At 65.3% G+C, this 27,642-nt stretch overlaps 1 protein-coding gene across 1 annotated transcript; it reads right to left on the bottom strand.

The window, feature by feature from the left end:
• Positions 1-1,491: 1,491 nt before the first annotated feature.
• Positions 1,492-20,230, bottom strand: SIGLEC1 (sialic acid binding Ig like lectin 1). Its single transcript, XM_062574549.1, has 22 exons — positions 20,097-20,230; positions 19,190-19,475; positions 18,590-18,949; positions 18,200-18,496; positions 17,544-17,807; positions 17,075-17,329; positions 16,149-16,448; positions 15,349-15,600; positions 13,897-14,199; positions 12,970-13,224; positions 12,263-12,562; positions 10,581-10,841; positions 9,307-9,609; positions 8,371-8,625; positions 7,280-7,555; positions 5,697-5,948; positions 4,921-5,223; positions 4,474-4,728; positions 3,660-3,956; positions 3,158-3,257; positions 2,848-2,920; positions 1,492-2,020 (listed from the first exon to the last, which is right to left on the bottom strand). The coding sequence occupies exons 2-22, from the start codon at positions 19,371-19,373 to the stop codon at positions 2,009-2,011; spliced, it is 5,157 nt and encodes a 1,718-aa protein (XP_062430533.1). The 5' UTR covers positions 19,374-19,475; positions 20,097-20,230; the 3' UTR covers positions 1,492-2,008.
• Positions 20,231-27,642: the final 7,412 nt, after the last annotated feature.

Here is a 27,642-nt window from a genome sequence, read left to right as displayed (position 1 = left end):
TGGCAGCACATCCCTAGGCCTGGGCTTCCTCCTAGGTGACACCACCGAGCACCCGAAGGAGGGTGGGCTGCTGGAAGGTGCTAACACCACTGGGAGTGGATGGAGAGGCAACTGGGCATATAAAGGAGGTCTCTCCTTTCATATACCGCCCCCACCCCAAATTGCAGCCCGTTATTCCAGCAAGCAAACAAGAAAAGCAAAACAGCAGGATAATGCAGGATTAGGAGTCCACGTGAGCAAAGCATCACCGCGGAGAGCCTGAGCTGCGCTCGGAAAGCTCCGGCGCTGCAGGCAGGCACGGCGGAGCTCGGGCCCGCGGCGCCGCGCGTGAGACGGCCGCAGAGTGACATCTAACGGCGGCGGGCGGGCAGAGGGAGGGCGCGGGGACCCGCGGGCTGGGAAGGGGGTCAGCACCCAGTGCCAAGGGGACACCTACCCCCTCCCGGCAGCCAGGGAGCCGGGATGCGCGGGCGAGGAGGGTGCAGCCCTTGCCAGGGATCTCCCCAGAGCCACGCTCAGGCGCTGGCAGAAGAAGAGGAGCTGGAGGAGAGCAGGGCCAGGGGAAGAGCTGTCTCAGAGCATTTAGTATGTGCTCAGGAGGAGCCTGGGGCTTCTGCTGCAGGGCCTGCAGCCTGCCCAGCTCTGCCCTAGCCTGCCCAGCTGCAACCCATCCAGGCCAGGGAACCCTCTACACCTGGGAGCTCAGAGCTGAAGCAGCCTCCAGCTACAAGCTCCAGGACATGGACCACAGTGGGGGGCGCTTTTGGCCTGTTTAACATCTCTGGCCTTGTGCTCAACAGGCTGCAAAGACAGATGCCAAGAAAACAGGTTGCTGTGGCAGTGGAACTGTCTCCAGGCATCACATCCCAGACCTTCCACAGCAAGCAGCAAACGTGTGTCTTGAGTCACATCTGCAGACCAAGCGATTGCCAGCTGCTCCAGGGTGGCCGCAGACTGGCTTTCAAGGACACTGTTGAGAACAGAGTGGGGGAAGCGAGTAAAGGCTGGCACAGGAGAGTCCCCGCAGGAATCGGCCTCGCTCAGCCCCGAAGCTGCGAGCTTCCCACTGGGCTCTCCATCGCCTCCCAAAGCAACATGAGGAGCCCTTCTGGATATTGCACGTCATCATATGCAAGAGCTTTAGAGCCAAGAGTCTGCAGTAGCGTGGGAGTTGTCCCATGGCCCATAAATCTTATTTTTTCCAGTATGAAACAAGCTACATACCCAGGGCTGGAGCATATGGGGTGTTTGAGGGCTCAAAGCCAGTTGGATAGCACTGGAGGAATGTGTGATGAAGAGGGGGGTTCCCTCTCTTTCAGGAGCCAGGCTGATCCCTTGCTGATCTCCCACCAGCAGACTGAAGCAGAAGGTTGGATAGGATCCCAGGTGAGCCCAGGGAATAATTCTGACCCCTTCTGAGGTTGGCTATTGTTGGGCACTGAACCTCTTTCCAAGCTCCTCTGAATAGACACAGACTCTCATTGCTCTGTGTTTTATTTCCAGGCAGATGAGTAGCACGTGGGGAGGCCCGGCTACCTGGAGACCATGTGGCGTCACAACTGGGCAGCACCCTGCTGCAGTGGTCTGGGCCAAAGAGCGCTGGAGTTGAAGACGCTGATGCCAGGCTCTTGCCACCACCCCAGAAACATTCCTCTGGGGTTTTGCAGCCAGAGAGGGGCCCTGAGCAATCACAGCTTTCCTGTGCCTGGCACACATGGTGCACCATGCACTGTCACGAGCACAGGAGACCATGCCCGGAGTGAGAACAACATCCATGGTGGGGAAAGGGACAGGAGAGAGGCAGAAGGGGGAGGAGAGGACGGACTGAGAAGGCAAGGGCTTGCAGGGAAGATGGAGTTGGAGCTGGGTTATCCCAAGGCCGGTGACTGCCAGCTCAGGCCACAGGTGAGTATTCTCCCCGACAGCTCAGTCCACAGGGCTGGGAATTTGCATCGTTGGCCTGGATCCAGCCAGGCAAGGAGGGTCTGTGCAGTTCCAGCACAAGCTGCTACAGCTGCTCCTGGGCCAAAGAGCCACCAGTTTAAGAGGCTTCATCCACCTGGAAAAGGAACCTGTGGGTTCAGCACCAGCTGGGCAACCCTTTCCCTGGCAAAGCCTTGAGGTCCAGGGAACCACAACTAGCACCAAGAACATCTAGAGATGGGCCAACATCCATGTGCTCTTTGAACCCCTCTGGGAGTAGCTTTCAGGGGGTAACTCAGATTCTCATGAGGGCCTGCCTCCCTCTCCTGCCCTTTCCCAGCTCCATGAACGAGAGCCACAGCTAGGGTGGCAGCACCTAACACAGGCTAAGACTGAGCCCAGGCTGGGTCAGATCCCAGCCTGTCCATATGCCCTGATTCAGCCAGCAGATGTAATTTGGCTTCCTTAACTCCTGTCCAGACTTGAGCATCCAGACACCTTCAGGGGCTGGGCCTACATCCTCCCACCAAACTGTGCCAGAGCAACACTTGAAAGCTCTTGGGGACTTTGGTCACTGTTGTTCCCAGCAGCCCCAGAAAAATCCTTCTCCAGCCATTGCCCAACATGGTGCTTCATGGACAGTGGTCAGCCTGGGGAACAGGGGAAGTTCACGAGACTTCAAAATAGGTGGAAGACTGGGAGAGGATGTGAAGAAGGATGGGGAAAAAGACAAGGGCATGGTGTAGAAAGCTTCTGGGAGCAGCAAGCCATGGGAAGGGTCTGGGAGGCTGCATGACCAGGCCCTTCCCAGAAGCGGTCTCATGCTTTCTGCCTGCTCTCCAGCACACTGGAGCCCAACACCTCCCTGCAGGGATCCTCCCAGAGCTCAGGAAAGGGGTCCCAGCACCCCACTGCGGGTCCTACCTGCACCTGCTCCTGTTTACTGCTCAGTTCAAAGGTGTCCTCGGCACCTGGCAGGCCCCAGAACTTCCTCATCCTGGGCAGGAGGAGAGGGAGCGAAAGAGGAGCGTGGGCGTCCGAGGTGCAGAGGAAAGCCCAGCTAGATGTGGTACCCACCACGGGGCAACCTTCTGCTACGTGGCTGCTGCCGCAGGAGAGGCTCAGCCGGCCCACCACGCTCCCCGCTGCGGACCCACGGCCAACGCTGCCCCCTGCGCGCCCCCCGCCTCGTCCTGTCCCGTCCCATCTCGGGACGAGGCCAAAGCAACCTCACCTGGGCCACAGCCTCACAGCCGCGAAGGCCACCGCGGCGGCGCCGAGGAGGGCAGCGAGCAGCCCCGCCAGGACGGTGAACGCCAGGAGGTGGGAGAGCGCTGCGGGCAGAGGGGGGGGGCGGAGGGTTGCGCCGGCTGGCACGTGCCTGGGGCACCCCGCTCCGGACCCGCGGCCTGTCCCTGCCCTGCCTCCTGGTGCACCGATTCCTCCTCGTGTTTTGGGCCAGTGCAACGTTCAACTCAGTTTGCTGCGTCTATGGGGGGTTGGGGGTCTTCCCCCCCCCCCTTTTAGCTCTTAAAAAGCAGCCTTCAGGAGAAAAAACTCTTTGGAAGGAAATAGCTCCTTCTAAAAGAAGCAAAACTCAGTGCTTTGGCAGTAACAACTCCACCACCTCCCTCCCTGCTCCAGAATCACCTTTTCTGCTGAATTTACTCCTCGCAAAGGGATCCCCTCCCCGCTCCGGCCGGCTCCGCGCCGCCGGCCACCGCGGCGTTACTCACTGCGAACGTCGAAGTGGGAGCTGGCCGTGGCGTTGCCGGCGGCGTTGCCGGCCACGCACGTGTACTCGGCCGCGTCCTCCGGCCCCAGGTCCCGGATCTCCAGGCGCAGGGCGTTGTAGGAGGCGAAGACGCGGAGCCGGGGGGCGGCGGCGGGGGCTCCGCTGGAGGCGAGCAGGCGCCCGCGGCGGTACAGGGCGAGGGCGGCGCGCGGGTGGCTGTCGGCGGTGCACGCCACGATGCCCACCCGCCCGCTGCGGTTCTCCAGGAAGGTGCGAACAGAGAGGCTCCGGGGGGGGTCTGCGCAGTGGGGGGGACAGGGCTGGCGGTGGGGCTGTGGCACCGGCTTCCACCCCATGCCCACACCTGGAGGGGCTCCGGCTCCCCCATGCCCACGCCTGGAGGGGCTCCGGCTCCCCCATGCCCCCAGCTGGAAATTTCACCCCCTTCTCCAGCCCTCTGGTCCCTCCTGGGCCTTCGGCCTCACCTGGTGAGTCCCCTCCTGGCCCGGAGCACGACGGCTCCCAAGTCTGGGGTTTTCAGGGGTGTCTGTGATCACCAGCTATACAAGACCCCAGTGCCAGCTGCCCTGGGTCTCAAGGGGGGAGGATGAAGGGGGGAGGCAGGAATAAGAAGTGAGAGGGAAGAAGAAGGAGAGGAAGGAAGAAGAAGGGGGAAGAAGGAAGGAGGAAGAAGAAGGGGAGAGGGAGAAAGAAGAAGGAGGAAGAAGACAAGGGGAGGAAGGAAGAGGAAGGGAGGGAGGAGGAAGAAGAAGGGCGGGGAGGAAGGAGGGGGTGGGGGGCGGGGGTGCGCTCACAGCTCACGCTGAGGCTGGCGGGGGCCGAGGCGGCGGTGCCGCGCGCCCCGCTCGCCCGGCAGAGGTAGGATCCGGCGTCGGCGCTGGAGACGGGGGCGAAGACGAGGGAGCCGGCCGCGTCCTCGCCCAGCCAGCGGCCGTTCTTGTACCACGTGAAGTTGGCCCCGTCCCCGAGCCACGGGGCCGCCCGGCAGGTCAGCGTGGCCGTGGCGCCTTCGGGGACCTCGGGCGCCGGCTCCACGGCGATTCGGACAGCTGAGGAAAGGGAAGGTGGGGGGGAAACGCTGGAGACGCCGGGAGCGCGGGGACGGCGAGGCAAGGGGGCGAGAACGCCGGCAAGGGGCGGATTTGGGGGGGGGGCTGCCAAGGTGTCTCCCCCCCCCCCCCGAGGCATGGCACCGCTTCCCGCCCGCCCGCCCCGTCCCGCCCGGTTTCCCGCGCACTCACGCTCCGCGGGCAGGCGCAGGGACGCGGCGGCGGCGGTGCCGCGGCCGTTGCTGGCCGTGCACACGTAGGGCCCATCGCCCGGCGGCGGCGCGGCCGGCAGCTCCACGCGCAGGGAGTTGGGCGCCGCCCGGACGCCCAGGCGCGGGTCCGAGGGGCCCGGCGAGGAGGCCAGGGCGGCGGGCTCGGTGCCCCGGCGCAGGGCGAGGGCCGAGGGCGGGTAGCTGTCGACGGTGCAGTGCAGCGCGGCCCGCCACCCCCGCCGGCTCGCCGGGAGGACCGTGAGCGACAGGTCCCGGGGGCCATCTGCGAACACGGAGACGGCGTTTCCCTCTGCCCCGCTCCCCTCTGGCTCGCGGCTTTCCCTCCCTCCTGTCCCACGCTGGAGGGGAAGGCGTCGACCTTGCAAGGGACCTTTGGAGACCGTCGCGGGTGGCACCAGCCTCTCCCACCGCCCACCAGCGGCAGAAGGGCCCCGGGGCTGCCAGCCACCCCTCCCCTCCTGCCATCCCCACGTCTCCTCTGCCCCCGGAGCCCCGGGCCAGCGGTGGGGCCGGGGGGGGCCGGGGGTCCCCGGATGACGCGCAACACCCGGGCGTCCGTGGGAAGTGGAAGTGGGGTTGGAGCAGGCACCAGACGGCGACATTCCTGCCCGGCAGCGCTCCGACCCCCCTTTGGGAACGGCCCGCTCCGGGACGGACCCCATCCCAGCCCTCCCGGCCATGCACCGACGCTGCGGGGAGGGGGGGACGCGGGGCTCCGGGCCGCCCCTCACTCACAGAGCACGCGCAGGGCGACGGGGAGCGCCCGGCGGCCGCCCGGCCCCATCCCAGCCTGGCAGGAGTAGGCGCCGGCGTCGGCGGGCGAGACGGCGGCCAGGGCCAGCGTGGCGGCGGGGCCCTCCGCCAGCCACCGCGTGTTCTTGTACCAGGAGTAGAGGGTGCCGGGGCGGGCGCCGACGGCCTCGCAGCTCAGCGTCACGTCGGCCCCCTCGGGCACCTCGGCCGCGGGTCGCACCACCACCCGCACGGCTGCGGGGAGAGCACAGCCCGGCTGATAGACCTGCGCCGACCGAGACCCTCAAGACCCACGAGCTCCCCGAGCCCCCCAGGCTGCCCAAAGCCCATGAGATCTCCAGAACCCATGAGCCCCGCAACCTCCATGAGCTCCCCAAATCCCATGAGTCCCACAAGCTCTGAGCCTCCCAACACCTCCAAAACCCACGAGCTCCCCAAACCCACAAGACCTCCAAAACCCCCAAGACCCATAAGCTCCCCAAATTGCATGAGACCTATGAGCTCCCTAAATGCTACGAGACCCATGAACTCTGAGACCCCCAAGCCATCCAAAACCCCTAAGCCCCTGAGACCCAGGAGCTCCCCAAATCCTATGAGACCCACAAGCTCTGAGTCCTCCAAACCTCCCAAGGCCCACAAACTCCCCAAACCCCATGACTGCCCAAAACCTATGAGACCCACAAGCCCCTCCACAAACCATGAGTCACTCAGACCCCCAAAGCTCCCCAAATCCCTGGGACCCCTGAGTTCCCCAAATCCATGAACCCCATGAACTCTGAGCCCCCTCAAGCCCTCCAAAACCCCCAAGACACACGAGCTCCCCAAATCCCCAAGCCACCAAGAACCCTAGAGTCCCATGAGCCTCCCACAACCCCTGAGTTCCAATTCCTTGAGCCCCACAAGTTCTGAGTGCCGAAGTCCCCAAGACCCATGAGCTCCCCAAACCCCATGAGCTCTCCAAGCCTCCCAAACCCCACCAAGCCCCACGAGCTCTGAGCCCCCCCAAGCCCTCCAAAACTCAAGACCCACAAGCTCCCCACACCCCATGAGCACCTCAAACCCCACAAGACTCACAAGCTCTCCAAGAACAACAAGCCTCCCTGAGCCCCATGAACCCATGAGTGCCCTGAGCCCTACAAGACCCCTCAGTACCGTGGGCCCCCCAACTCCCCCCAAGCCCTGCAAGCCCCATGAAACTCTTGAGCCCTGTGAGCCCCCAAGCCCCCTGAGTCATGGGTGCAGCAGGTGCCCCATGGGATGTCCCCGCTCCAGGGAGACCTCATGCTGCCCCTTTCACAGCAAGAGGCCAGTGCCAGGCGGATGCTCCAGCTGCCCACCCTTGCCTGTAGGTGGGAAAGGTCTTCTCCAGTGCTCCAAAGCCACCAGGCTCCTTCACATGCCGGTGGCCAAGGAGATTGGGCTGCCTAAACCCCAGAAAGGGCCAAACACAGCCTCCCCACTCTTCCTGCATCCCCTGCCGCAGCCCATTGCGATTGCCGGACAGCAACACCGGGCGTCGCGGCCGCAGTGCCGGTGGCCCGCCGGGTCCCCCGCGCCGGACTCACTCTGCAGACGGAGGGGCAGGGAGGCGTGGGCACTGCCTAGTGGGTTGTGCGCCAGGCACTCGTACTCGCCCTCGGCCGCCGCGGCCCCCAGCTCCAGCCGCAGGGTGTTGGGGGCCCGCAGCCCCTCGCCGCCCGCCGGGTTGGTGGCCAGCAGCTCTCCGGCCCTGCGCAGGGTGAGCTCGGCGGGCGGGTTGCTCTCCACGGTGCAGGTGAGGATAGCCGCCGTCCCCTCGCCTGTCTCCAGGAAAGTCTTCAGCTGCAGGTTCCTGGGGGGGTCTGGGGAGGGAATGGGAGGAAAAAAGAGGAGAAGCTGAACTGAAGCTCCCCAAACCCCATGAAACCCATGAGTTCCCCAAATCCCATGAGCACCATGAGCTCTGAGCCCTCCCGAGAGCTCCAAAACCCCCGGGGACCCATGAGTTCCCCAAATCCCATGAGCACCATGAGCTCTGAGCCCCCTGAGACCTCCAAAACCCCCAGGACCCATGAGCTCCCCAAGCCCCACGAGCTCCCCAAATCCCACCCACCCACATGTCCTTTCCCGGAAAACACTGTGCACAGCGATGCGCAGAAACCTTCATGCGGCTGATGGAAAAGCTGCATGAACGTGCATTGCAATTCAAGCCTGTAATGCCAAGATATATACATATATATATATATATATATATATATATGAGATATAAGATAGCTTAAGCATATATAAATACATGTATTTTTAGCAGCAGCATCCATCTTCCCTTCCCCATCCAAAATGAGGAGGGAGAGAAATGATAAATTTGGTGGCTAAGTCTGTGTCTCTTTGCAGGGTTTTCCAGGAGAGCTACTCAACAGCTACTCCTCGCAACAGATTTATAAGTTAAAGCCATCTTTTTCTACTAAAAAGGGAAATCTTCTGTTCTGACTTGCAACTACAATTTTTGTGCATGTCTTTTTTTAAACAATGTCTGTTTTCAATTTTCCAAATCAGGAAGCAAAAAATAAAATAAAATAAGATCACGCAATGTTTCTTGAAAGCCAGACATTTTTCTTTTTCACTCTCAGCACAGCATATGAAGTGGGGAAATTTGGAGAAAGGGCCGGCCGTAGCTTACAGAGGACGTTGAGGGTGCTGGGGGCAGAGCTCCGGGCGCCCTCGGGGCCCTGCACGGCGCAGCGGTAGGAGGCGGCGTCGGCGACGGCCACGCTGGGGAAGGCGAGCGACGGGGCCGGGCCGCCGCTGAGCCAGGCGTTGTCCTTGTACCAGGTGTAGCTCAGCGCTCCCTGGCCGCTGCGGGCCACCGCGCACGTCAGGTTCACGGCGTCGCCTTCACGGACGTCCGGGGAGGGGGAGATCCAGACCCTGGCAGCTGAGGTGGAAGGAGAAAGAGGAACAAAACTCAGGCAAAGATTTCTATGGAGAGCAACTTCCGCGGGGGCAGAGGCGTTTGAGAGACAGGCAGGTAGGAGAGCGGTGGGCAGTTTGGTGGGAGAGCTGACACAGGTTGGTACTTTTATTTTGGGCTGTTGTCCTTCCAGACAAGATGCCTTAGCCCATCTCTGCAAATACTCTCCCCACCCAGGAGCGCCCAGGAGTGGAGACGAACGTGCTGGCACGGCCAAGGCTGGCAATAACCCGGATGGGAGCTTTCTAGAGCAAAGCAACGTCTTTGCATTGCCTCCAAGAGGGAGCTGTAGCTCCTTCTCCCTGTAGACCCTTCCCCACCAGCGCGTGGGAAACGCACGCAGCTGTTAGGGAATACAATGCATTTCGACATAACCATCTGCTCCTCCATCTCTCCCATTAACACACATTTCTCCCTATTTCTTCCCTCTTTCTACACTACGTACCCTATTCTCTCTTTCTCTCCACCTCCCTTCCCCATAAGCATCCTCCAGCTCACGTCCACCTGCATATCTTCATGACAACCTCACTGCATCGATTGTCCCCTCCACAACTCATGCATCCAGTATCTGGGACTCAGTCCCAGTCCCATCTCCCCTCCCAGCCCCAGCCCTGGCCCTTAAGGCAGGACCAGCCCCACACTCACTCCCCGCAGTGAAGTTCCCCAAGGTGCTTGCGTTGCCGTAGGCGTTGCTGGCCAAGCACAAGTACTCCCCTTCATCCTCCATCACAACGGCATGGATCTTCACCCGCAGGCTGTTGAGCGAGGAGGACACACTGAGCCGCGGTGGGGCCACGGGCTGGGGCCACGTGGTGGAAGCCACGAGCACGTCTCCTTTGAAGAGAGCAAGCTCCGCCGCGGGGTTGCTGTCCACGGTGCACTGCAGGATGCCCAGCTGCCCATCAGATGTCTCCAGGAAGGAGGTCAACACAGGCTTGCGGGGTGGATCTGCCCAAGCAAGACATTGTGTGCATATGAACAAACCCTCCACATGCCCTTATCCTGCCGGTCTCCAGCTCTGCTCCAGGTGGGCTCTCACCCACTCCAGGAGCTGTGTTATATTGCCATCCTCATGTGGATTTTGGATGCTACAGGGTGTCTGGAGTGACTCTTGACACCCCTCTTCTAGCACCCAACTCCAGCCCCTGGGCAGCAGCATTCTGCACTCACAGCAGAGCATAATCCAGACTTTCCCTTTCCCAGTTTCTCCTCTCCATCCCAGAAAGACAATGTTTTCCCAAAACTGAATCTTGGAAAATTAAGGTAATTTCAGGTTAATTGAAACATGTCATTTTAACAGAACTGAACCAATCATTATTGCAATTCCCCCTTGCCCCCATTTTATGTGAGGCAGTATGCAGATGAGACATGGGATGGCCACACCATTTCTGATCAGAAGGTTCTGTTTGAAATGGGACGTGTTTGACCAAGGTGGGTGTGATTCCAGACCAAGGAATCCTCCTTCATGGAGAAGATATGTTTCCATGGAACATTTTGCTTTCAACATCGTGCCATTTCTAAGGGTAAAGGATGTTTCATCACAGAATTTGCAGAGCCCTGGTCAAAACCCAGCCTCTTTCCATGCCTGGGAAATGGGGCATGAGGGACAGCACCAGCAGCTGGCTCCAGCCTGATACACTGCCTCACAGCTCTGTTTGACATCCCGCCCTCTCAAGCACCCTCTGTGTCCTCTCCCCAGCCGCCCGCCACGTGCCTTGCAAAGCAGCACATCAAAGCAAAGCCCAGCTCAGCACTGAGACAAGCCCACTTTGTGGTCCATCCATTGCCCCTGGAATTAGACCAGATAATCCTGCTGCCTGGACGCTGCCTGTTCCCTGCCACGACACACCAAGCTCTGGGATGCACACTGCTTCCAGTCTCACTTTTCCCTTAGTATTTCCCAAGATGATCCCACTTACAGAAGACACGTAGGCTGATGGACGGAGAGATGCTGGTGCTGGCTCCTGTGGGACTATGGGCTTTGCAGTGGTAGGAGCCCATGGCTTCACTAGAGATATGCGGCAGTGCAAGGAAGTTGTCTGAGCTTTCCTGGACTTGCTTGCTGTTCTTGTACCATGAGTAGACAGTGTCTTCCAGTGGGTCTCCCATCAAGTCGCATGTCAGCGAGACATCATCTCCTTCTGTCACCTCCGTGGATGGCACAACAAGGACTCTGGCCGCTAGAGCATGGAGATAAGCCACAACCAGTTCAGAGAGCAACACAGCAAGGTTTGGTGGAGATCAGCTCCTTTCTCTGACTAGCCCCGAAGACAGGTCTGTAATGACAAGCTGGAGCTTGCGATGGGCTAGGAGGTGTCACAGACCTGCATGAACCAGGCTTGGAAAAGCCTTCCGGAGGCCACTCAGACCACCTCCTCACCCCAAGACTGAACTGAAACTGCCCAGCAGGATTAACTAGCATGCATCAAAACCAGCACCACAAAGCTTGTGCAGTGGGCATCGTAGTGCTGAACCTATTGACTCTCCTGTTATAACCAGTAGAGGCCATGGACACTGGGCAGCATTGAGGCTGGCAGTGGACACATCCATGCAGATACCTGCTTTTAGATCTATCCAGAAGTTCAGAAAATGAATTCAGTTTGGGATTCCTGGTAAATACCCTGTGCGTCTAAGGTGTTGGCCAACCACAGAGTTTCAGGATCTGGGTGCAGAGCCAAGCTTTTCCCAGTGTCTGGGTCTGGAGTGCTGATTCTGCATCAACATTGACCCTCAGCAGCCAGAGAGGTCTCTTTCCCTCCACTGCTGGAAAACCATCCATGCAGGCAATGGGCCTCCAGCTCATATGAGAGTCCCTGGGTATAAAGAGCCCTTCCTCATCATGGAGACATGATGCTCTGCATCGAACACTGGCAGGAATGAAACATCCCACCTGAACCATTTCTGAGGATGTAGGCTAAGGAGTTCAAGAAGCCACCTTAAGGGGCAACAACTTGTCAGCTGAGCTGCAAAACAAAGCATGCCAGATACTGGCTTATGCTGGCTTCTACATAAAATGCTTTAAAATAAACCATTTCTCTGCTGTGATTTGGGGTGAGTGGGAAAACGCCCAGCTGTGGTAGCTTAGCTGCTTTGGGTTGTCTGGCCATAGTCTGAGATGCTCAGTGACATTTCTCTCAACTGCTTTCATCATGGGACAATTCCTGGAGAACTATCTCTTCCCATCAGACAGCAGCATAGAGGCAGAAACACAGAGAAAAGGTCACATTTCTTGTTAATTCTCGCCTGCCACAGAGCAGGTTGTGCTGCAGCCCACCTTTCTCACAACATTTCCCACTGCGTCAGAGTGGTCTGAGCACACAAGGATGCACTTTGAGGAGGTACATTGTGTCTTGGGTGGCACAACCGTCCCTAATGGGATCTTTCCAAAGAGGTCTTCCCTCTCCTCCCCAGCCCGAGTCCTGCTGTGGTGGGGTGATCACACATCGGCGTGTGAGCAAGGTGCTGGGTCCTGCTGCCAACACCAAGATGGAGATGGCTGGTCCCCGGGATGGTGCCACCTCGCCGTGCCGTGGTGCTGGGTCCAGTGGTGAGGCCAGCACAGCAGGGCATCAGCGAGCCCACCACGACAGCCCGTACTCACTCTGCACACGGAAATACAGGCGATGGGACACGGTGCCGTGTGCGCTGGTCGCGACGAAGCGGTAGCTGCCCTCGTCCGTCAGCGTGACATCCCGGATCTCCACTCGGAGGGTGTTTGGGGAGGCCACGATGCTGACTCGCTGGCTGGGGCTGCTCCCCAGGTCGCTGGAGGCCACGAGCTCGTCTCCCTTGTAGAGGTCCAGTTGGGCAGGAGGGTTGCTCTCCACCGAGCACTGGAAGACGGCCAGCCTTCCTCTCTGCATCTCCAGGAACAGAGTCACCCGGGGGTTCCTTGGGGGGTCTGCACAGGGCGGAGAACCACTGCTTCAGCGCCAGGACCATTTCAACGTTGCTCCGCGGCTCACGCACAGCCACCAGGCCCCAGCACGCGGACTCTCCCGGAAGGCAGCAGCCATCGGAGACCTTGCAGAGAGCCAGCCATAAACTGACTCTCCTTCGAAAGCGGAAGGAGGGTTTCTGCTAGCCGGGGCAACGTCGGACCAGGAACCGCAGAGGCACCGCTCGGTCTGCACCCGCAGCAGATACCTACACGGGCTTTTGCAGGAGTGCCGATGCTACGCAGCCACCCTCCAGCAGCGCGTACGCATGCTGCGCCGTGCAGCTTTGCGCCCGCCCCATCACGCCCGCGCGCCCGGACACACGCTGCGCGCGGGCTCGTTCAGCGGGGCGTCGCACCGCTGCACTCACACAGCACGTCCAGGGGGACCGCGGCGGAGCTCCGGCTGGTCCTGTCCGTCGTCGCTTTGCAGTAGTAGAGCCCCGCGTCCGCGCTGGCCGCTGCCTGGAGCAGCAGGGAGGCCGCCGAGGCCTCGGCGAGCCGCTGGCCGTTTCGGTACCAGGTGAAGTTGGGCAGAGCCGGGGCGTCGCTGCTCACCCAGCAGGTCAGGTTGACGGGCTGGCCTTCCAGCACCCGGGAGGAGGGGTCCACCTGGATTCGGGCAGCTAGGGCACGGCACAGGCAGGGGCAACTCAGAGGAGGCCCCCGGAAAGCCAGCTGTGCTGCAGGCTCCTCTGCATGCTTGCGACAGCTAGTATTTCATCTACACGCAGGGAAGCTGGATTTAATTTACTGAATTCAGTCACAGTTCAAGCCTAAATTGGACGCTGCCGGCTCTGCAGAAAGCAGCCTCCCCTGGAAGCGCGGCGCAGAGCGATGCGCAGAAGGCCGGAGCACCTCCCTTCGCCTCGCTCCCCACGGCAAACGCCAGCCCTGGCTGGATCCCAGCTAGGATCGCGGAGGGGCCAGGTGCCAAACACCATCCTCCAGGACCCAGTAGGTGCGGGTGTCAGAGAGCTGCCCAGGGCCCCAGCAGCACGGGGGAGGTGGCACTCGTGCAATCACACAGTCCTTAATATTCCCAGGCTTTTCTCCTTCTCTAGGAATTCCCTCTCCTTCTTCCTGTCTCCCAGGATTTTCCTAAAGAGTGTTCAGACCTTCTCAGCCCACTAGCTGGAAGCTCTTCTACATTCCCGTGACAAGATCGGCTCTCCATCCTTCTCCCAGTGCAGGAGCATGGGGGACCTGGGTCCATTCTGCCTCCCCACTGTCTTCTTGGGGTCTGACCCACAGGCACTCCCACTGCCCATTCCACAACACCCCAGAGCAACACTCACTCTCAGCCGTGAAGTCCATAGAGGCACTTGCGTTGCCCTGCAGGTTCTTTGCCAAGCACACATAGGTCCCCTCATCTTCCAGCACCACCTCCTGGATCTCCACCTTCAGGCTGTTGTATGATGGGGTCGCATGGACCCGTGGGTTGGTGGCTAGGTGGCAGTCCCATGTGCAGGCTATTACTTCTTCTCCTCTGAGTAGGGTCAGTTGTGCCTCTGGGTCACTGTCGACAGTGCACTGAATGATGCCCAGGTGCCCGCCCTGGGTCTCCAGGAAGGAGCTCATCACAGGTAGTCTTGGTGGGACTGCCAGGATAAAACAGCATTGCTGAGGATACTATCAACCACTGAGCTTAGGAGAACCCCAAGAAATCTACTCTCAGCTGCCGAGAACCATCAGACGCCCCTGGATGTAGTCACTAGTTTCTCATGCTCCTTGAGATGCTCTTGAGCATCTCACCCACCCTCCAGCTGCCAGACCACCGGGTCCAAGGCACAGCTGCCCACTCTGGGCAAGGGACTTGCATCACCCAGGCATTTTGAACAGCATTTTCTCTCCCAGCTGGGTTGAGCTCAAGGTCCAAGCTCTGGCGTTTGTGCTCCCCTTACCAGCCGTGGAGCTGAGGGAGTGACTGATCCGGCTCACCAAGCAGGGGACATGCTGCAGGCTGAGCCAGGCAGCTCCCTGGCCACCACCGATGGCCCAGGCTGGATCTCTGGTGGCTCAGCAGAGCACACCCCAAGCTGGGTGTCTGCAGCCTGGAGCTGCACCTGATCTCTGCCCTCTCCTTCCTGGTGCTGAGCATGGGAGCGGGGCGGCTGGGGGGGATCTCGCTGCGCAGCCCACAGGAGGGAGGAGCCCCTGACGCTGCACTCAAAAGCACGGAGCAGGTCTGCAGAGAGCCCAGCAGTGCAGGGCGGGGGCCCAGCTCTGATGGACACTTCCTACCCTTACAAAAAACCTGTTTTGTCAGGACTTCCCAAGCATGTTTCTCCTGGCTTGCACTGAGGGAAGACTTGCATTTTGCAGCACAGACAATATTTGGAAAGTGAAATCAGACTGGAATAGTGCAGTTTTACCACTGCAAAGTATAAGATCAGGACGACCTTCCCGTTCTGAGAAACTGAATGTAATTTCTTGGGACATGTTGGTTCTTGGGAATTCTCTGGATTTTTTTCATCCTCCCCCCCAAAAATCACAAATTTACACCTAAAAGGGGAAGTTCCGGACTCTGCACATTCCCAACCAAGAGCTCCTCAGCTTTTGCCCTGATGGAAAAAGCCCGGCGCTGGCTGCGTTAGCTAGAGCATCCCGGGCCCAGCGTGCAGCGGTGGGAGCAGGACGTTCCCAGCGGAGCAGCTCGGGTCTGGGTCCGGGGGCTCCCCCCACACCCGTCTACGCGCTCGGGTCAGCCCGGCTGGACGCTCCCCTCCGCGCGGGCAGGAGGCACTCACAGAGCACGCGCAGGGGCACGGCCGCCGAGGTGTCACCGCCGTCACCACCGTCGCTCCGGGCTCGGCAGTGGAAAGCACCCGCGTCCCGGGCGCGGACGGACGGGAAGAGCAGCGCCGCCTCCGCGCTCTCCGCCAGCCGCCTGCCGTTCTTGAACCAGGTGAAGGTGGCCGCGGGCTGGGCGGTCTGGCACGTCAGGGCGACGGCGTCCCCCTCGCGCACCTCCGCCGAGGGCTGGATCAGCACCCGCGCGGCTGGGGCGGCGGTGGGAGAGACGGGCCGTCAGGGAGGGAAGGGAAACCGCTGCCGCGAGACCTCCTGTCTCGTCCCACGCCCTGGTTTCCTCCAACGCTCCAGCCTGGCCCTGCCGGACGCCGGCTGTGGCTGGCGACGCTACGAGGACGCTAGGAAGCAAGCGAGCTGGAGGCACCTCCATCCGAGCCGCTGGCCCCCGAGTTGCTGCAGCACCGGGCACCTCCCTGGGGCCCTTCTGAGTTCCCGCACCCACTCATTGCCCTCGTCCTGGCACGTCCCCATCATGTCTTGGCCCACTGAGGTTGGACTATGCCCGGGCACACATGGCCTAGGGGAGGTCAGGGCACTCCAACGGGTCCCAGCTTGGACAGCAAGGCTCATCCTGCCGTGCAGATACAGCCCAGATGAACACCAGGTTTCACTGATGCCTGGAGGACCGTTGGAGGAGGGACCATGCTGAAAGACCTCGGGGCAGGAGCAAGCCCAGGGGAAGTCAAGACTGCAGCAGCACCTTCCTCCAGCAGACAGCCAGGATGATGGGACTTACTCCGAGCAGTGAACGGCCTGGCAGCAGTGGCGTTGCCGTGGGCGTTGCTGGCCGTGCAGCGGTATTCCCCGCTGTCCGCGTGCGTCACGGCACGGATCTCCAGCCGCAGGGAGTTGCGGGAGGTAGTGATGCTGAGCCGCTGGCCGGGCGCCGCATGGGAATTGGTGGTGGCCACCAGGTTCCCATCGTGGTAGAGGGCCATGGTGGCCAGCGGGTGGCTGTCCACGGTGCAGTGCACGATAGCCAGCTTGCCATCCTGTGTCTCCTGGAACAGGGTAATAGCTGGGGTCCGGGGCGGATCTGTGGGAGAGGAAAAGAAACCGCTGCCTTTGCTGCCCGCAGTACAGCAGCTGGATGCAGCAGCTCAGGAGACCCCAGCGCAGTGTCCCCCACCTGAGTAACAGACCACGTGTCGAGTTTAAGCCCAGCCCTGCCAGCAAACACAGCTGCTCTTTGGAGCTGCTTCCTCGCTTACGTAAGCGGGTTATATTTGCTCGTAGAAATGTCAAAGCCAAATCCAAGATCAGTTTATTTTTCCCCTGACTTGCAAAAGCTCTTGAGCTGTGGTTATCGTAGCTGGCTCCTCGCTTTGCAAGCTCTGAGCAGAGTTTATGGCCTGTTAGAGAGCAGTGGATGTGTGGTAGATGTTGTAGTGAACAGACAGGTCCCCATTACAGAGAGTAACTTCAATAACCTAATAATAACAGAGAACTTTATGGTATCTCCAAGTGTTGCCAGTGCCTGAAGTCGCTGCCTCTGCAGCTGTGTTCTCACGACAGGGCTGAACACCCCCGTTCAGCCCAACTGGAGGTGTTTGGTGTTTTCTTTTCTCCTGGGGTTTATTCAGCACCTGACGCTAAGGGACCCTCGTCTGTCGGGGAAGCCTGGTCCCTGGCAGAGTGGTGGCAGTGGCCACAGGCACTCACATGTCACGCTGAGGCTGATGGCCTGGGACGTCACGCTGCCCAGGTCGTTCTGCACCTTGCAGGAGTAGTAGCCCGTGTCACCGACGGCCACATCAGGAAACACCAGCGAGTGAGCAGGGCCCTCCTTGAGCCACACGCTGTTCTTGTACCAAGTGTAGTTGAGGTCTTGGCTCTCCCTGCCGGGCACGTTGCAGGACAACGTGGCCGCAGTCCCCTCCCGCACCTTGGCCGCGGGGCTCACGGAGACCTCTGCAGCTGGAGGAGATGGGAGCACGTTCAGAGCCACCCCAGGAGCCGGGGAGGAGATCCCCGCTGCACAGACCCAGTCCCAACCCCTGAGGTGCAACCAGGCTGGAGACTGGGGATAGGAGATCCCTCCAGCCCCCGGGGTGGCAGAGTAGCAACAGAGGTGGCCCCCATCCTGCACCCGACAGCGGGGTTTCAACCTCTGACTTGTCCCACTACTCACAGAAGACGTAGAGGGTCACAGCCGGTGCCGCTCCAGACCCGACTGAGTTCTCGGCTTCACAGTGATACTGGCCGTAGTCCTCACGACGGACCTGCTGGAGGGTCAGGACCTGCTCGCCAGCCACAACCGCACCATCCTTGTACCACCGGTACGCGGTGACCGGCGGGTAGCTGCTGTTCACAGTGCAGGTGAAGGACACCATGTCGCCCACACGGATGTTCTGCGTGGAGAGGTTCATGGAGACCTTGACATCCTTAGGGACATCTGCAGGACAGAGAGACAGAAGACGAGCAAAGCTGAACAGGCAGCAGGATCTGCAGGATGCAAGGTCTAATGGCAGCAAAAGGGGACACAAGTGGCCCCAACCCTCAGCGGGGGGGAGGGATGTGCTTGGAGGAGGTGCTGCACATCCAGGTGTGTTCCTGGGACCTCTACCAGCCCTAATTTTGGAGACGGGTATGAAGCTACAAGGAGGAGGATGGGGAGGAAGGGAGCTGGATGTGACCCTGCTCTGGCTCTTGGCAACAGCTTCGGCAGGGGGCAGAGCTGCAAGAAGGGCATGAGGAGGCAGGAGAGACTTGGGCATGGCAGCTGCAGGAGATGTGGCAGCTCTGTCCCTCTGCCCTGCCCCTTGCACACAAAGCCGCCCCACGTACGTCTCACCCACAGGATGACCTCCCCTACGGCCTTCCTGGATCCCAAGGAAACATCGCAGAACAGTTTTTTGGAGTGGTCCTTCCAGGAGAAGGAGGTGCTGAGGGTCTGGCGTTGATTCACCCCGTTGGTGTCCAGCTGGACACTGTTGGACACAGTGGAGACCTGCACGTTGTAGCCCCTCCAGTGCAGGCTGATGGTGCTGAAGGGGCAGGCGTAGGGAGTGGAGCAGTTGAAGGTGGACACAACCCCCTCGGAGATCTCCTCATTTGCTGCAATGTTCGGGCACTCGGGGTCATCTGGGGATGCAGAGCAGAGGGCAGCGGATGAGACATCCCCGCAGCGCCTGTGGCCGGGGTGGACAGACGGACAGAGGCGGCGGCGGCGCTCACCCGACACCATCAGCACCACGTCCCGCGCGGCTGACCACCGGTCGCCGTTCACAATCTCGAACCTGAACCTGTAGCTCCCTCTGTCCTCGGGTGTCACCTCCCTGAGCAGCAACGTGCAGTTGTGCTCAGCGGGGTCCCCCAGGAGCCTGGTGCGGCTCCGGAACCTGTCGTCCACCTCGTCTTGGGCTGCCGAGTGGTAGACCACGGTCTTCTGGCCGTCGTAATCCTTGTACCAGATGGCCACGATGCCCTCGCTGGCCGAGACGCTGCTGGGGTAGCTGAAGGCGCAGGGGATCACCACGCACGAGCCCGCCAGGCCCCGCAGGGCTTCAGGGTAGGAGACGCCCCACGAGCCAAGGACTGCATGGGAGGGAAGGGGACGGAGAAGGGGGTCAAGGCCCACGCGGCACCGGCAGGGCAGCCACCGCCCGGCGGCGCGTCCATCGGCGACGCCGTCCGCAGTTCTCGCCCCTCCTCGGCCGCAGCAGGCGGACCGCGGGGCGAAACCCTGCGGGGCGAAGCCCCCGGGGAGGGCGGAAGCGGGGGACGGCGAGCGGGCGGGCGCCGCACTGCGCCGCGCCGCGCCGTGCCGTGCCGTACCGTGCGGGATGAGGCCGGCCAGGAGGATGAGTCGCAGGACGGGGGCCATGGCGGTCCGGCACAGGCACCACCGGCGTCCGGGCCGGAGGGACGAGGGGGGTTCGCGGAGAGATTGCAGCCGGTGACGTGTCAACCACGGGGCAGAAACCACCGAGGGGCTTCGGCAGCTGGGGGCGATTTCCATCCAGCCCGACCTCGGGCACAGAGGGGGAGGAACCGGTTTCGGTTCTCGGCAGGTCTTTCAACACCGGTTCGTTCGCTCTGCGCTCTGCTGGGGGGCTGTTTTCTGCGGGGTGGGATGTATCAATGCCATTCGCAGAATCATCAAGTGGAGGGGCTGGAAGGGACCTCTGGGGGTCTTCTAGCCCAGCCCCCGCGAGCTGGGCATTAGCTGCACCACGCTCAACCCCCCCCGAGCTAGAGCTGCCCCATCCTGCGGCCGCAAAGCCCGTCTGGGGCGCAGAGCGAGGAAGGCAGCGGCAGCGTTTTACGCTAAGGGTCCCTAGGAAAGCTGGCGTTTATATTGCGTTTTCACGGCAGCAGGGTCCACGGAGCTCCTTGATTCATAATAACGTTAAATAAATTTAAAAATAAACAAATAAATAAAGGGACGCAGGCCGGGGAGGGCTCCTTGCCGCGGGGGGGGGGCTCCGGGGGCCGCCCGGCCCGGCCGAGGGGGAAGGAAGCGCCCCGGGCACGTGCCCCGGCCAAATCCCCGGCTCGGCCTCGCCGCGTCCCCCCGGTTCGGGACCCTCCATCGGGCAGGACGGGGGAGGGGGGGGCCGAGCCTGGCGGAAGGACGCGACCTCGTGGGACCCGCCAGCGTCCCCCCACCCCACCCCGCGGGACCCCCCGCCGCCCCGCCATGCCGCGCGCCCTCGGCATTCCCGGGAAGCGGCGCGGGTACCTCCGCGCGCGTCCCGCCAGCGCGCCGAGCAGAGCCGCCTGTCCCGCGCGGAGGGCGAGGACCCGAAAGGCGCATCACTTCCCCCTTCGGGGCTCCGCCGCCGCCTCCGGTTTTGGGAAGTGCCCGACGCCGTCAGCTGCTCCGTGCCTCTCCCGCGGGCGCCCCCCGCTCTCCCACCTCCGCCGGCCGCGGCGGGAGGCAGCCGGGCACCTCCGGCTCTCCCCGCGCGGGCGCCTGCAAGGGGGGCCATTGGGCAGCCCGGGCGTCCCAGCTTGGGAGACGGGATTTTCGGCGGGGGGAGACGCCCCAGCCCCTCGTGGCACCCGCCTGCATCCCCGCTGTGTCCCGGCGGGACCCCGACTCCGCTCCGGGCGCAGCGCAAGCGGCTGGGCTCGGGGCGCCCAGCGCCGAGAGCTCCGCGAAGGGCCAGGCTGGAGCATCCGGCCCCGGCGCGGCCGAGCTTGCGGCAGCTCCAGGCCCTTGTGCTTCCCTTCTCATCCGCTCGCACCACGTTTGCTCGAGCAGATGCTGTCTCTGCTGTGCCACAGCTCTGCTCAAGATGTGGGGTGAGAGACCCCGGCAAGGTCCCTCGCTCTCCACGGCTCCTCAGGGCAGCTCTGTTGCTAGCTGGACCCCACCAGTGTGGTCCAAGCTGATGTCTCCTTTTCAGCCTCTTCCAAAGAGCCATTTGGACATCTGCGCTTCTGGAAGAAGCAGCTTTGGGGCTAGCACCCGCAGAGCCAGCTCAGGAGCCTCATCCCTGCTCTGTGGTCATGTTCTCGGGGTCAAAAGCCCACCTCGCGCTCCATTTCCACCAAGGTGGGACAACCCGAGTTGCTCAGCAAACATGACTGAGCTATGCAACACCAAACCCAGGCGTTACTAGGCCGCTCCCAGCATCATTCACATGCTTTTCCACCAGCTCTAAGCTTGCACCCATCTCCCCACAGCCAGCCAGGCCGCAGAGACCCAAGGGCTTCCCCAGTAAGAGGCAGGAGCAACAGCAGCGCTTGCTCTTGCCCCTGGATCACCCACCAGCACCGTGTCACGCGTGCAGAGGCTGCCTGCCTCGAGCAGCCCTCTGCGCCGAGCCGTCCTGTGGACAGCAGCGTCCGGTTCCTCTTTCCAGGCCCTGGGGCATGTTTCTCAAGGGTGGCGTCCATCTGCTAAGGGGAACTTTCGGGGAAATCGAAACAAATGCAGCGAATCAGTGAAAGTCTGCGAGGTGCCAGGGCAACGCGCGGAGGGGAGGCCACCGCTGCCAGCACGCACCCGTGTGCCCCCGGGTAGCGGAGCTCCGAGCGCCCCCCGAGCCCCCCGGCACGCACGTCCCCCCGGGGAGCAGAGCTCTGAGTGCCCCCCGAGCCCCCCGGCACACACGTCCCCCCGGGGAGCGGAGCTCTGAGCGCCCCCCCGAGCCCCCCGCGCGTCCCCCCGGGGAGCGGAGCTCCGAGCGCCCCCCGAGCCCCCCGCGCGTCCCCCCCGGGAAGCGGAGCTCCGAGCGCCCCCCCAGCCCCCCGCGCGTCCCCCCGGGGAGCAGAGCTCCGAGCGCCCCCCCGAGCCCCCCGCGCGTCCCCCCCGGGGAGCGGAGCTCTGAGCGCTCCCCGAGCCCCCCGCGCGTCCCCCCGGGGAGCAGAGCTCCGAGCGCCCCCCCGAGCCCCCCGCGCGTCCCCCCGGGGAGCAGAGCTCCGAGCGCCCCCCGAGCCCCCCGCGCGTCCCCCCCGGGGAGCAGAGCTCCGAGCGCCCCCCCAGCCCCCCGCGCGTCCCCCCGGGGAGCAGAGCTCCGAGCGCCCCCCGAGCCCCCCGCGCGTCCCCCCGGGGAGCGGAGCTCCGAGCGCCCCCCCAGCCCCCCGCGCGTCCCCCCGGGGAGCGGAGCTCTGAGCGCCCCCCGAGCCACCCGCGCATCCTCCCGGGGAGCAGAGCTCCGAGCGCCCCCCCGAGCCCCCCGTGCGTCCCCCCGGGGAGCGGAGCTCTGAGCGCCCCCCGAGCCCCCCGCGCGTCCCCCCGGGGAGCAGAGCTCCGAGCGCCCCCCCGAGCCACCCGCGTGTCCCCCCCGGGGAGCAGAGCTCCGAGCGCCCCCCCCGAGCCCCCCCGCGCGTCCCCCCGGGGAGCAGAGCTCCGAGCGCCCCCCGAGCCCCCCGCGCGTCCCCCCGGGGAGCAGAGCTCCGAGCGCCCCCCCAGCCCCCCGCGCGTCCCCCCCGGGGAGCAGAGCTCCGAGCGCCCCCCGAGCCCCCCGCGCGTCCCCCCGGGGAGCAGAGCTCCGAGCGCCCCCCCCAGCCCCCCGCGCGTCCCCCCGGGGAGCGGAGCTCCGAGCGCCCCCCGAGCCCCCCGCGCGTCCCCCCGGGGAGCGGAGCTCCGAGCGCCCCCCCAGCCCCCCGCGCGTCCCCCCGGGGAGCGGAGCTCTGAGCGCCCCCCGAGCCCCCCGCGCGTCCCCCCGGGGAGCAGAGCTCCGAGCGCCCCCCGAGCCCCCCGCGCGTCCCCCCGGGGAGCGGAGCTCCGAGCGCCCCCCCCAGCCCCCCGTGCGTCCCCCCCGGGGAGCGGAGCTCTGAGCGCCCCCCGAGCCACCCGCGTGTCCCCCCGGGGAGCAGAGCTCCGAGCGCCCCCCCAGCCCCCCGCGCGTCCCCCCGGGGAGCGGAGCTCCGAGCGCCCCCCCAGCCCCCCCGCGCGTCCCCCGGGGAGCAGAGCTCCGAGCGCCCCCCCAGCCCCCCGCGCGTCCCCCCGGGGAGCGGAGCTCTGAGCGCCCCCCGAGCCCCCTGCGCGTCCCCCCGGGGAGCAGAGCTCCGAGCGCCCCCCCAGCCCCCCGCGCGTCCCCCCCGGGGAGCGGAGCTCCGAGCGCCCCCCGAGCCACCCGCGTGTCCCCCCGGGGAGCGGAGCTCTGAGCGCCCCCCGAGCCCCCTGCGCGTCCCCCCGGGGAGCAGAGCTCCGAGCGCCCCCCCAGCCCCCCGCGCGTCCCCCCCGGGGAGCGGAGCTCCGAGCGCCCCCCCGAGCCACCCGCACGTCCCCCCGGGGAGCGGAGCTCCGAGCGCCCCCCGAGCCACCCGCGCATCCCCCCCGGGGAGCGGAGCTCCGAGCGCCCCCCGAGCCCCCCGTGCGTCCCCCCGGGGAGCGGAGCTCCGAGCGCCCCCCGAGCCACCCGCGCGTCCCCCCCGGGGAGCAGAGCTCCGAGCGCCCCCCGAGCCCCCCGTGCGTCCCCCCGGGGAGCGGAGCTCTGAGCGCCCCCCGAGCCACCCGCGCGTCCCCCCCGGGGAGCAGAGCTCCGAGCGCCCCCCGAGCCCCCCGTGCGTCCCCCCGGGGAGCGGAGCTCTGAGCGCCCCCCGAGCCACCCGCGCGTCCCCCCCGGGGAGCAGAGCTCCGAGCGCCCCCCGAGCCCCCCGTGCGTCCCCCCCGGGGAGCGGAGCTCTGAGCGCCCCCCGAGCCCCCCCGTGCGTCCCCCCCGGGGAGCAGAGCTCCGAGCGCCCCCCGAGCCACCCGCGCGTCCCCCCGGGGAGCAGAGCTCCGAGCGCCCCCCCAGCCCCCCATGCATCCCCCCCGGGGAGCGGAGCTCCGAGCGCCCCCCGAGCCCCCCGTGCGTCCCCCCCGGGGAGCGGAGCTCTGAGCGCCCCCCGAGCCCCCCGCGCGTCCCCCCGGGGAGCAGAGCTCCGAGCGCCCCCCAAGCCCCCCGCGCATCCCCCCGGGGAGCAGAGCTCCGAGCGCCCCCCGAGCCACCCGCGTGTCCCCCCGGGGAGCAGAGCTCCGAGCGCCCCCCCAGCCCCCCGCGCGTCCCCCCGGGGAGCGGAGCTCTGAGCGCCCCCCGAGCCCCCCGCGCGTCCCCCCGGGGAGCAGAGCTCCGAGCGCCCCCCGAGCCCCCCGTGCGTCCCCCCCGGGGAGCGGAGCTCCGAGCGCCCCCCCAGCCCCCCGCGCGTCCCCCCGGGGAGCAGAGCTCCGAGCGCCCCCCCAGCCCCCCGCGCGTCCCCCCCGGGGAGCGGAGCTCTGAGCGCCCCCCGAGCCCCCCATGCATCCCCCCCGGGGAGCGGAGCTCCGAGCGCCCCCCGAGCCCCCCGGCACGCGCGTCCCCCCGGCTCGCTGCGGGGCGGCTCTCGCGCTGCCCCGTGCCCGTTCGGCGCGTCGCGTTGCGTTCAGCGCCCCGGAAGGCTGTAGCGTGCAGCGTGCAGCGGCGCTGCGAGCTTTGAAGCGGGAAGCGATTCCCGGCCCTCAAGCCCCAACTTTTGGATGTAGAAAATGCGCGACTGAAAGGTTGCAAGCGTTTTGCACCGCTGATTCCGGAGGTTTCCTTAGTTCAAGGAAAGCACTTGGGTTTCTGCAACAGCGGACGAGAAATATCAACCTAAATTATTCCTGCAGCGCAGGGAGTAGGAAAGTACAACGTAACACGACACAACACGGCGACCGCAGGAGCTGCGCCCGCGACCGTCACTTATCTCCGCCGAACAAGTTGTTCCTCTGCTGCTCGGCGCCCAGGGGCCGTCGCGCCCCGCTGCGACACCCGCCCGGCGCCTCGGCCCCGGCACGGAGCGGGCGGTGGCTCCGGTCCCGGCACGCTCGCTCCGTCTCCGCCAGCCTAAAAGCCTCGAGCAGGATGCAAAAGGGCTTTCAAAGGTCCCGCCGGGCCTGGGGCTCTGCGGGGAGCTGCCCCGCGGCCCGGGACATCCGGCGGCGTTTTACTGGGGGGAGAAAATGGGATCTGGGGTGCCACGCTGTGTGCGGACTGCCCGGGGGGAGGCGTCCCTGAGCGGGGGTCGGAGCCGGCCACAGAGCCCCTCCCCGGCGGGAAGCCGGAGGCATCCGGAGTTTTTCGGGATTTTTACCTTGACGGGGGTTGCCACAACACAGCTAAGCTCTTGGGGGGGTTGGGGGTGCTCGGAGGGGGGTTTGGGGGCGCTCGGAGGGGATGCATGAGCGGCGGAGGGAGGGAGAGGGCGAGGACGGGAAGCGAAAAAGGGAACATTAACTTTGCTCCCGTCCCCGCTCCGAGGGCAGGGAGCTCTCCCCGGCATGACGCCGAGATGCTCCTTCCCGCGGCCGTCACGCTCCCAGTGCCCCAAATCCAGCACCGGGAGCCTCCCTTCCCGGGGGAGCCCCCGCCGACCCGCTCCTGGAAAAATGTACGGCTCGAGGCGCAGAGAGCGGGAGCGGGGCCGGGGCGTCGCGGGGCCGGGGCCGGCGGCTGGCGCGTCCTCGCCGTTAGCGCCCAGCGCGATCCCGCCCGCCTGGCGCCTCCAGGCACCCAGCTGCGGCCGGGGAGGCGGCGCCGGGCGCGGAGCTGGGCGCGGGAAGGGGCGAGGCCGGGAAGGAAGCTGGCACCAGCGCGGCCGGGGGAGATTAAAGGTCCGTGCGCCGCGCCGCGCTCAGCGCGGTTTCCTGGGGAAGCCAGGAGTGCGTGCGTGCAACACGCGGTCTGCGGCGAGCGTGGCCGTGCGGGGCTGCGACGGCGCGTCGCGTGCGCGCGGCTGGCGGGGCAGCAGCCGCGGGGCTGCGCGTGCATTTCGCACGCGCACGGCTTGCGGGGCGGCGGCGGCAGGGCTGCGCCTGCATTTCGCACGCGCACGGCTTGCGGGGCGGCGGCGGCAGGGCCGCGCCTGCATTTCGCACGTGCACGGCTTGCGGGGCGGCGGCGGCAGGGCCGCAGCTGCATTTCGCACGCGCACGGCTTGCGGGGCGGCGGCGGCAGGGCTGCGCCTGCATTTCGCACGCGCACGGCTTGCGGGGCGGCGGCGGCAGGGCCGCGCCTGCATTTCGCACGTGCACGGCTTGCGGGGGCGGCGGCGGCAGGGCCGCAGCTGCATTTCGCACGCGCACGGCTTGCGGGGCGGCGGCGGCAGGGCTGCGCCTGCATTTCGCACGTGCACGGCTTGCGGGGCGGTGGCGGCAGGGCCGCGGCTGCATTTCGCACGTGCACGGCTTGCGGGGCGGCGGCGGCAGGGCTGCGCCTGCATTTCGCACGTGCACGGCTTGCAGGGCGGTGGCGGCAGGGCTGCGCCTGCATTTCGCACGCGCACGGCTTGCGGGGCGGCGGCGGCAGGGCTGCGCCTGCATTTCGCACGTGCACGGCTTGCGGGGCGGTGGCGGCAGGGCTGCGCCTGCATTTCGCACGCGCACGGCTTGCGGGGCGGCGGCGGCAGGGCCGCGCCTGCATTTCACAGGCGCGCGTGCCGGGGGGGGGGGGGGGCCGCGGCACAGCCCTGCAGCGGGGGCGAGGGTGCGCGAGCGCGGGGACGAGGGGACGGCCCTGCTCCGCCGCCGCGCTCGTGGTGGGCTGCTGTCGTTTCCCTGGGACCGAAGGCCGGCGGGGTGCGTGGCTCCAGGGCCGCGACGTTTGCACGCGGGAGCGGAGCCAGCAGCCCGCGAGCAGGCGGCTCCGGGGGGCCCTGCCACCCCCCGGGACGTGGCAGCCCTGCGGAGACGCGGCACGGCCCCGGAAACCCGCAGGCGTTCGGGTTAGAGGCAGGAGGAGGGGAAGGGCACCGGGGCCAGCTCCGCAACGCGGCTCCTCGACGCCGCGGCGGGCGCCTGGCTGCGAGCGCCAGGGCCGGGCCGCGAGGAGGAAGCGAGCCGGCCCTTCCCGGGCTGGCCCTGCTCCAGGCCCGCGGCTGCCGTCCCGCTGGCGGCACCGTCCTCGGCGGCCCCGCTGCCTGCCGCGGCGCCGAGCGCGAGCTCGGCCCCGGCCCCGCGCTTGCTTTCCCCCCCCCGCCGCCGCGGTGCGTCCCGGCCAGGGGTCGGGGGCCGAGACCCTCCCCGCTCCCGGCGCCCCTGCTGCTTCCTGCCGCTGCTCCGCGCGTTTCTATGGGCTTTTCCTCAATGGCCGGAAAACGCTACCTCATCCCTTGACGAGGCGCCAGGGATGCAAACACCGGCATCGCCCCCTCCGCCCCGCTCTCGCCCTGCCGCCCCGCGCGGGAGGGACGGACGGGGCGCGGGGACGGGGCCGCGGGCGTCCCCGCGAGCACCCCATGCCCGGGCGGCTTCTCGGCAGCGGCGTTCGGGTTTCCCCCGATAAAACAGCCCGGCTTAGAGACGGGCGCCGCGTGATCCCCCTGCAGCAAGGAGCCTCCCTTCCCGACGGCATCCGCATAGCCCCGTCGGGATCCAGTTTGCCGGCACTGCATTAATTTCACACACCTCTGCAGGCTTTCAGTCAGACTTCGAACAGCTCTGAGCACACCAGGACGCCGGCCAGCCGCCCCGCGCCCCGGCTTGCGGCTCGGGGACTCCTAGGTTTAGGTGTCTGTGCTTTTTACCCCCTGCAGCAGGTTTTCCCGCTGCTTTCCGAGGGTGTGCAGACCGCCCGCGCCCGCTGCGTCCCGTGGGAAGGCGGCGGCTGCTCGCGTTGCACGGCCGTGAAACCGGGCCCGAGGTCCCGCCGGGCTTCCCGGGCCTCCGAGATCGCCCCTTCGCCGCTGCGAAGGAGCCATTTCTCTGCCCTGTGCACCCGTAGCCCCGAACCTCTGGGCTGGGTGCACAAGCGTCGGCATCTGCGCGGCTCCGGGGGGCTGAGTTAACGGGGGGGGGCGAATGCCCGTGCTGCAGGGGGGCAGAGAGGGGGCTCGGG

Source organism: Rhea pennata, chromosome 4 (genome assembly GCF_028389875.1).
Source record: "Rhea pennata isolate bPtePen1 chromosome 4, bPtePen1.pri, whole genome shotgun sequence".
NCBI classification, from domain to species: Eukaryota; Metazoa; Chordata; class Aves; order Rheiformes; family Rheidae; genus Rhea; species Rhea pennata.
The sequence above is the reverse complement of the archived record's forward strand: the minus strand, read 5'-3'. Positions and strand labels throughout refer to the sequence as shown.

Excerpts from the sequence above, each read along its gene's own strand:
- SIGLEC1 (XM_062574549.1), bottom strand. The coding sequence starts at position 19,373 with ATGGAAATCGCCCCCAGCTGCCGAAGCCCCTCGGTGGTTTCTGCCCCG. Across the intron at positions 13,225-13,896 it reads TATGGACTTCACGGCTGAGA|CTGCCCGAATCCAGGTGGAC; the intron begins GTGAGTGTTGCT and ends GCCGTGCCCTAG. Across the intron at positions 4,729-4,920 it reads CCTGCGCCTGCCCGCGGAGC|CTGTCCGAATCGCCGTGGAG; the intron begins GTGAGTGCGCGG and ends CCCTTTCCTCAG.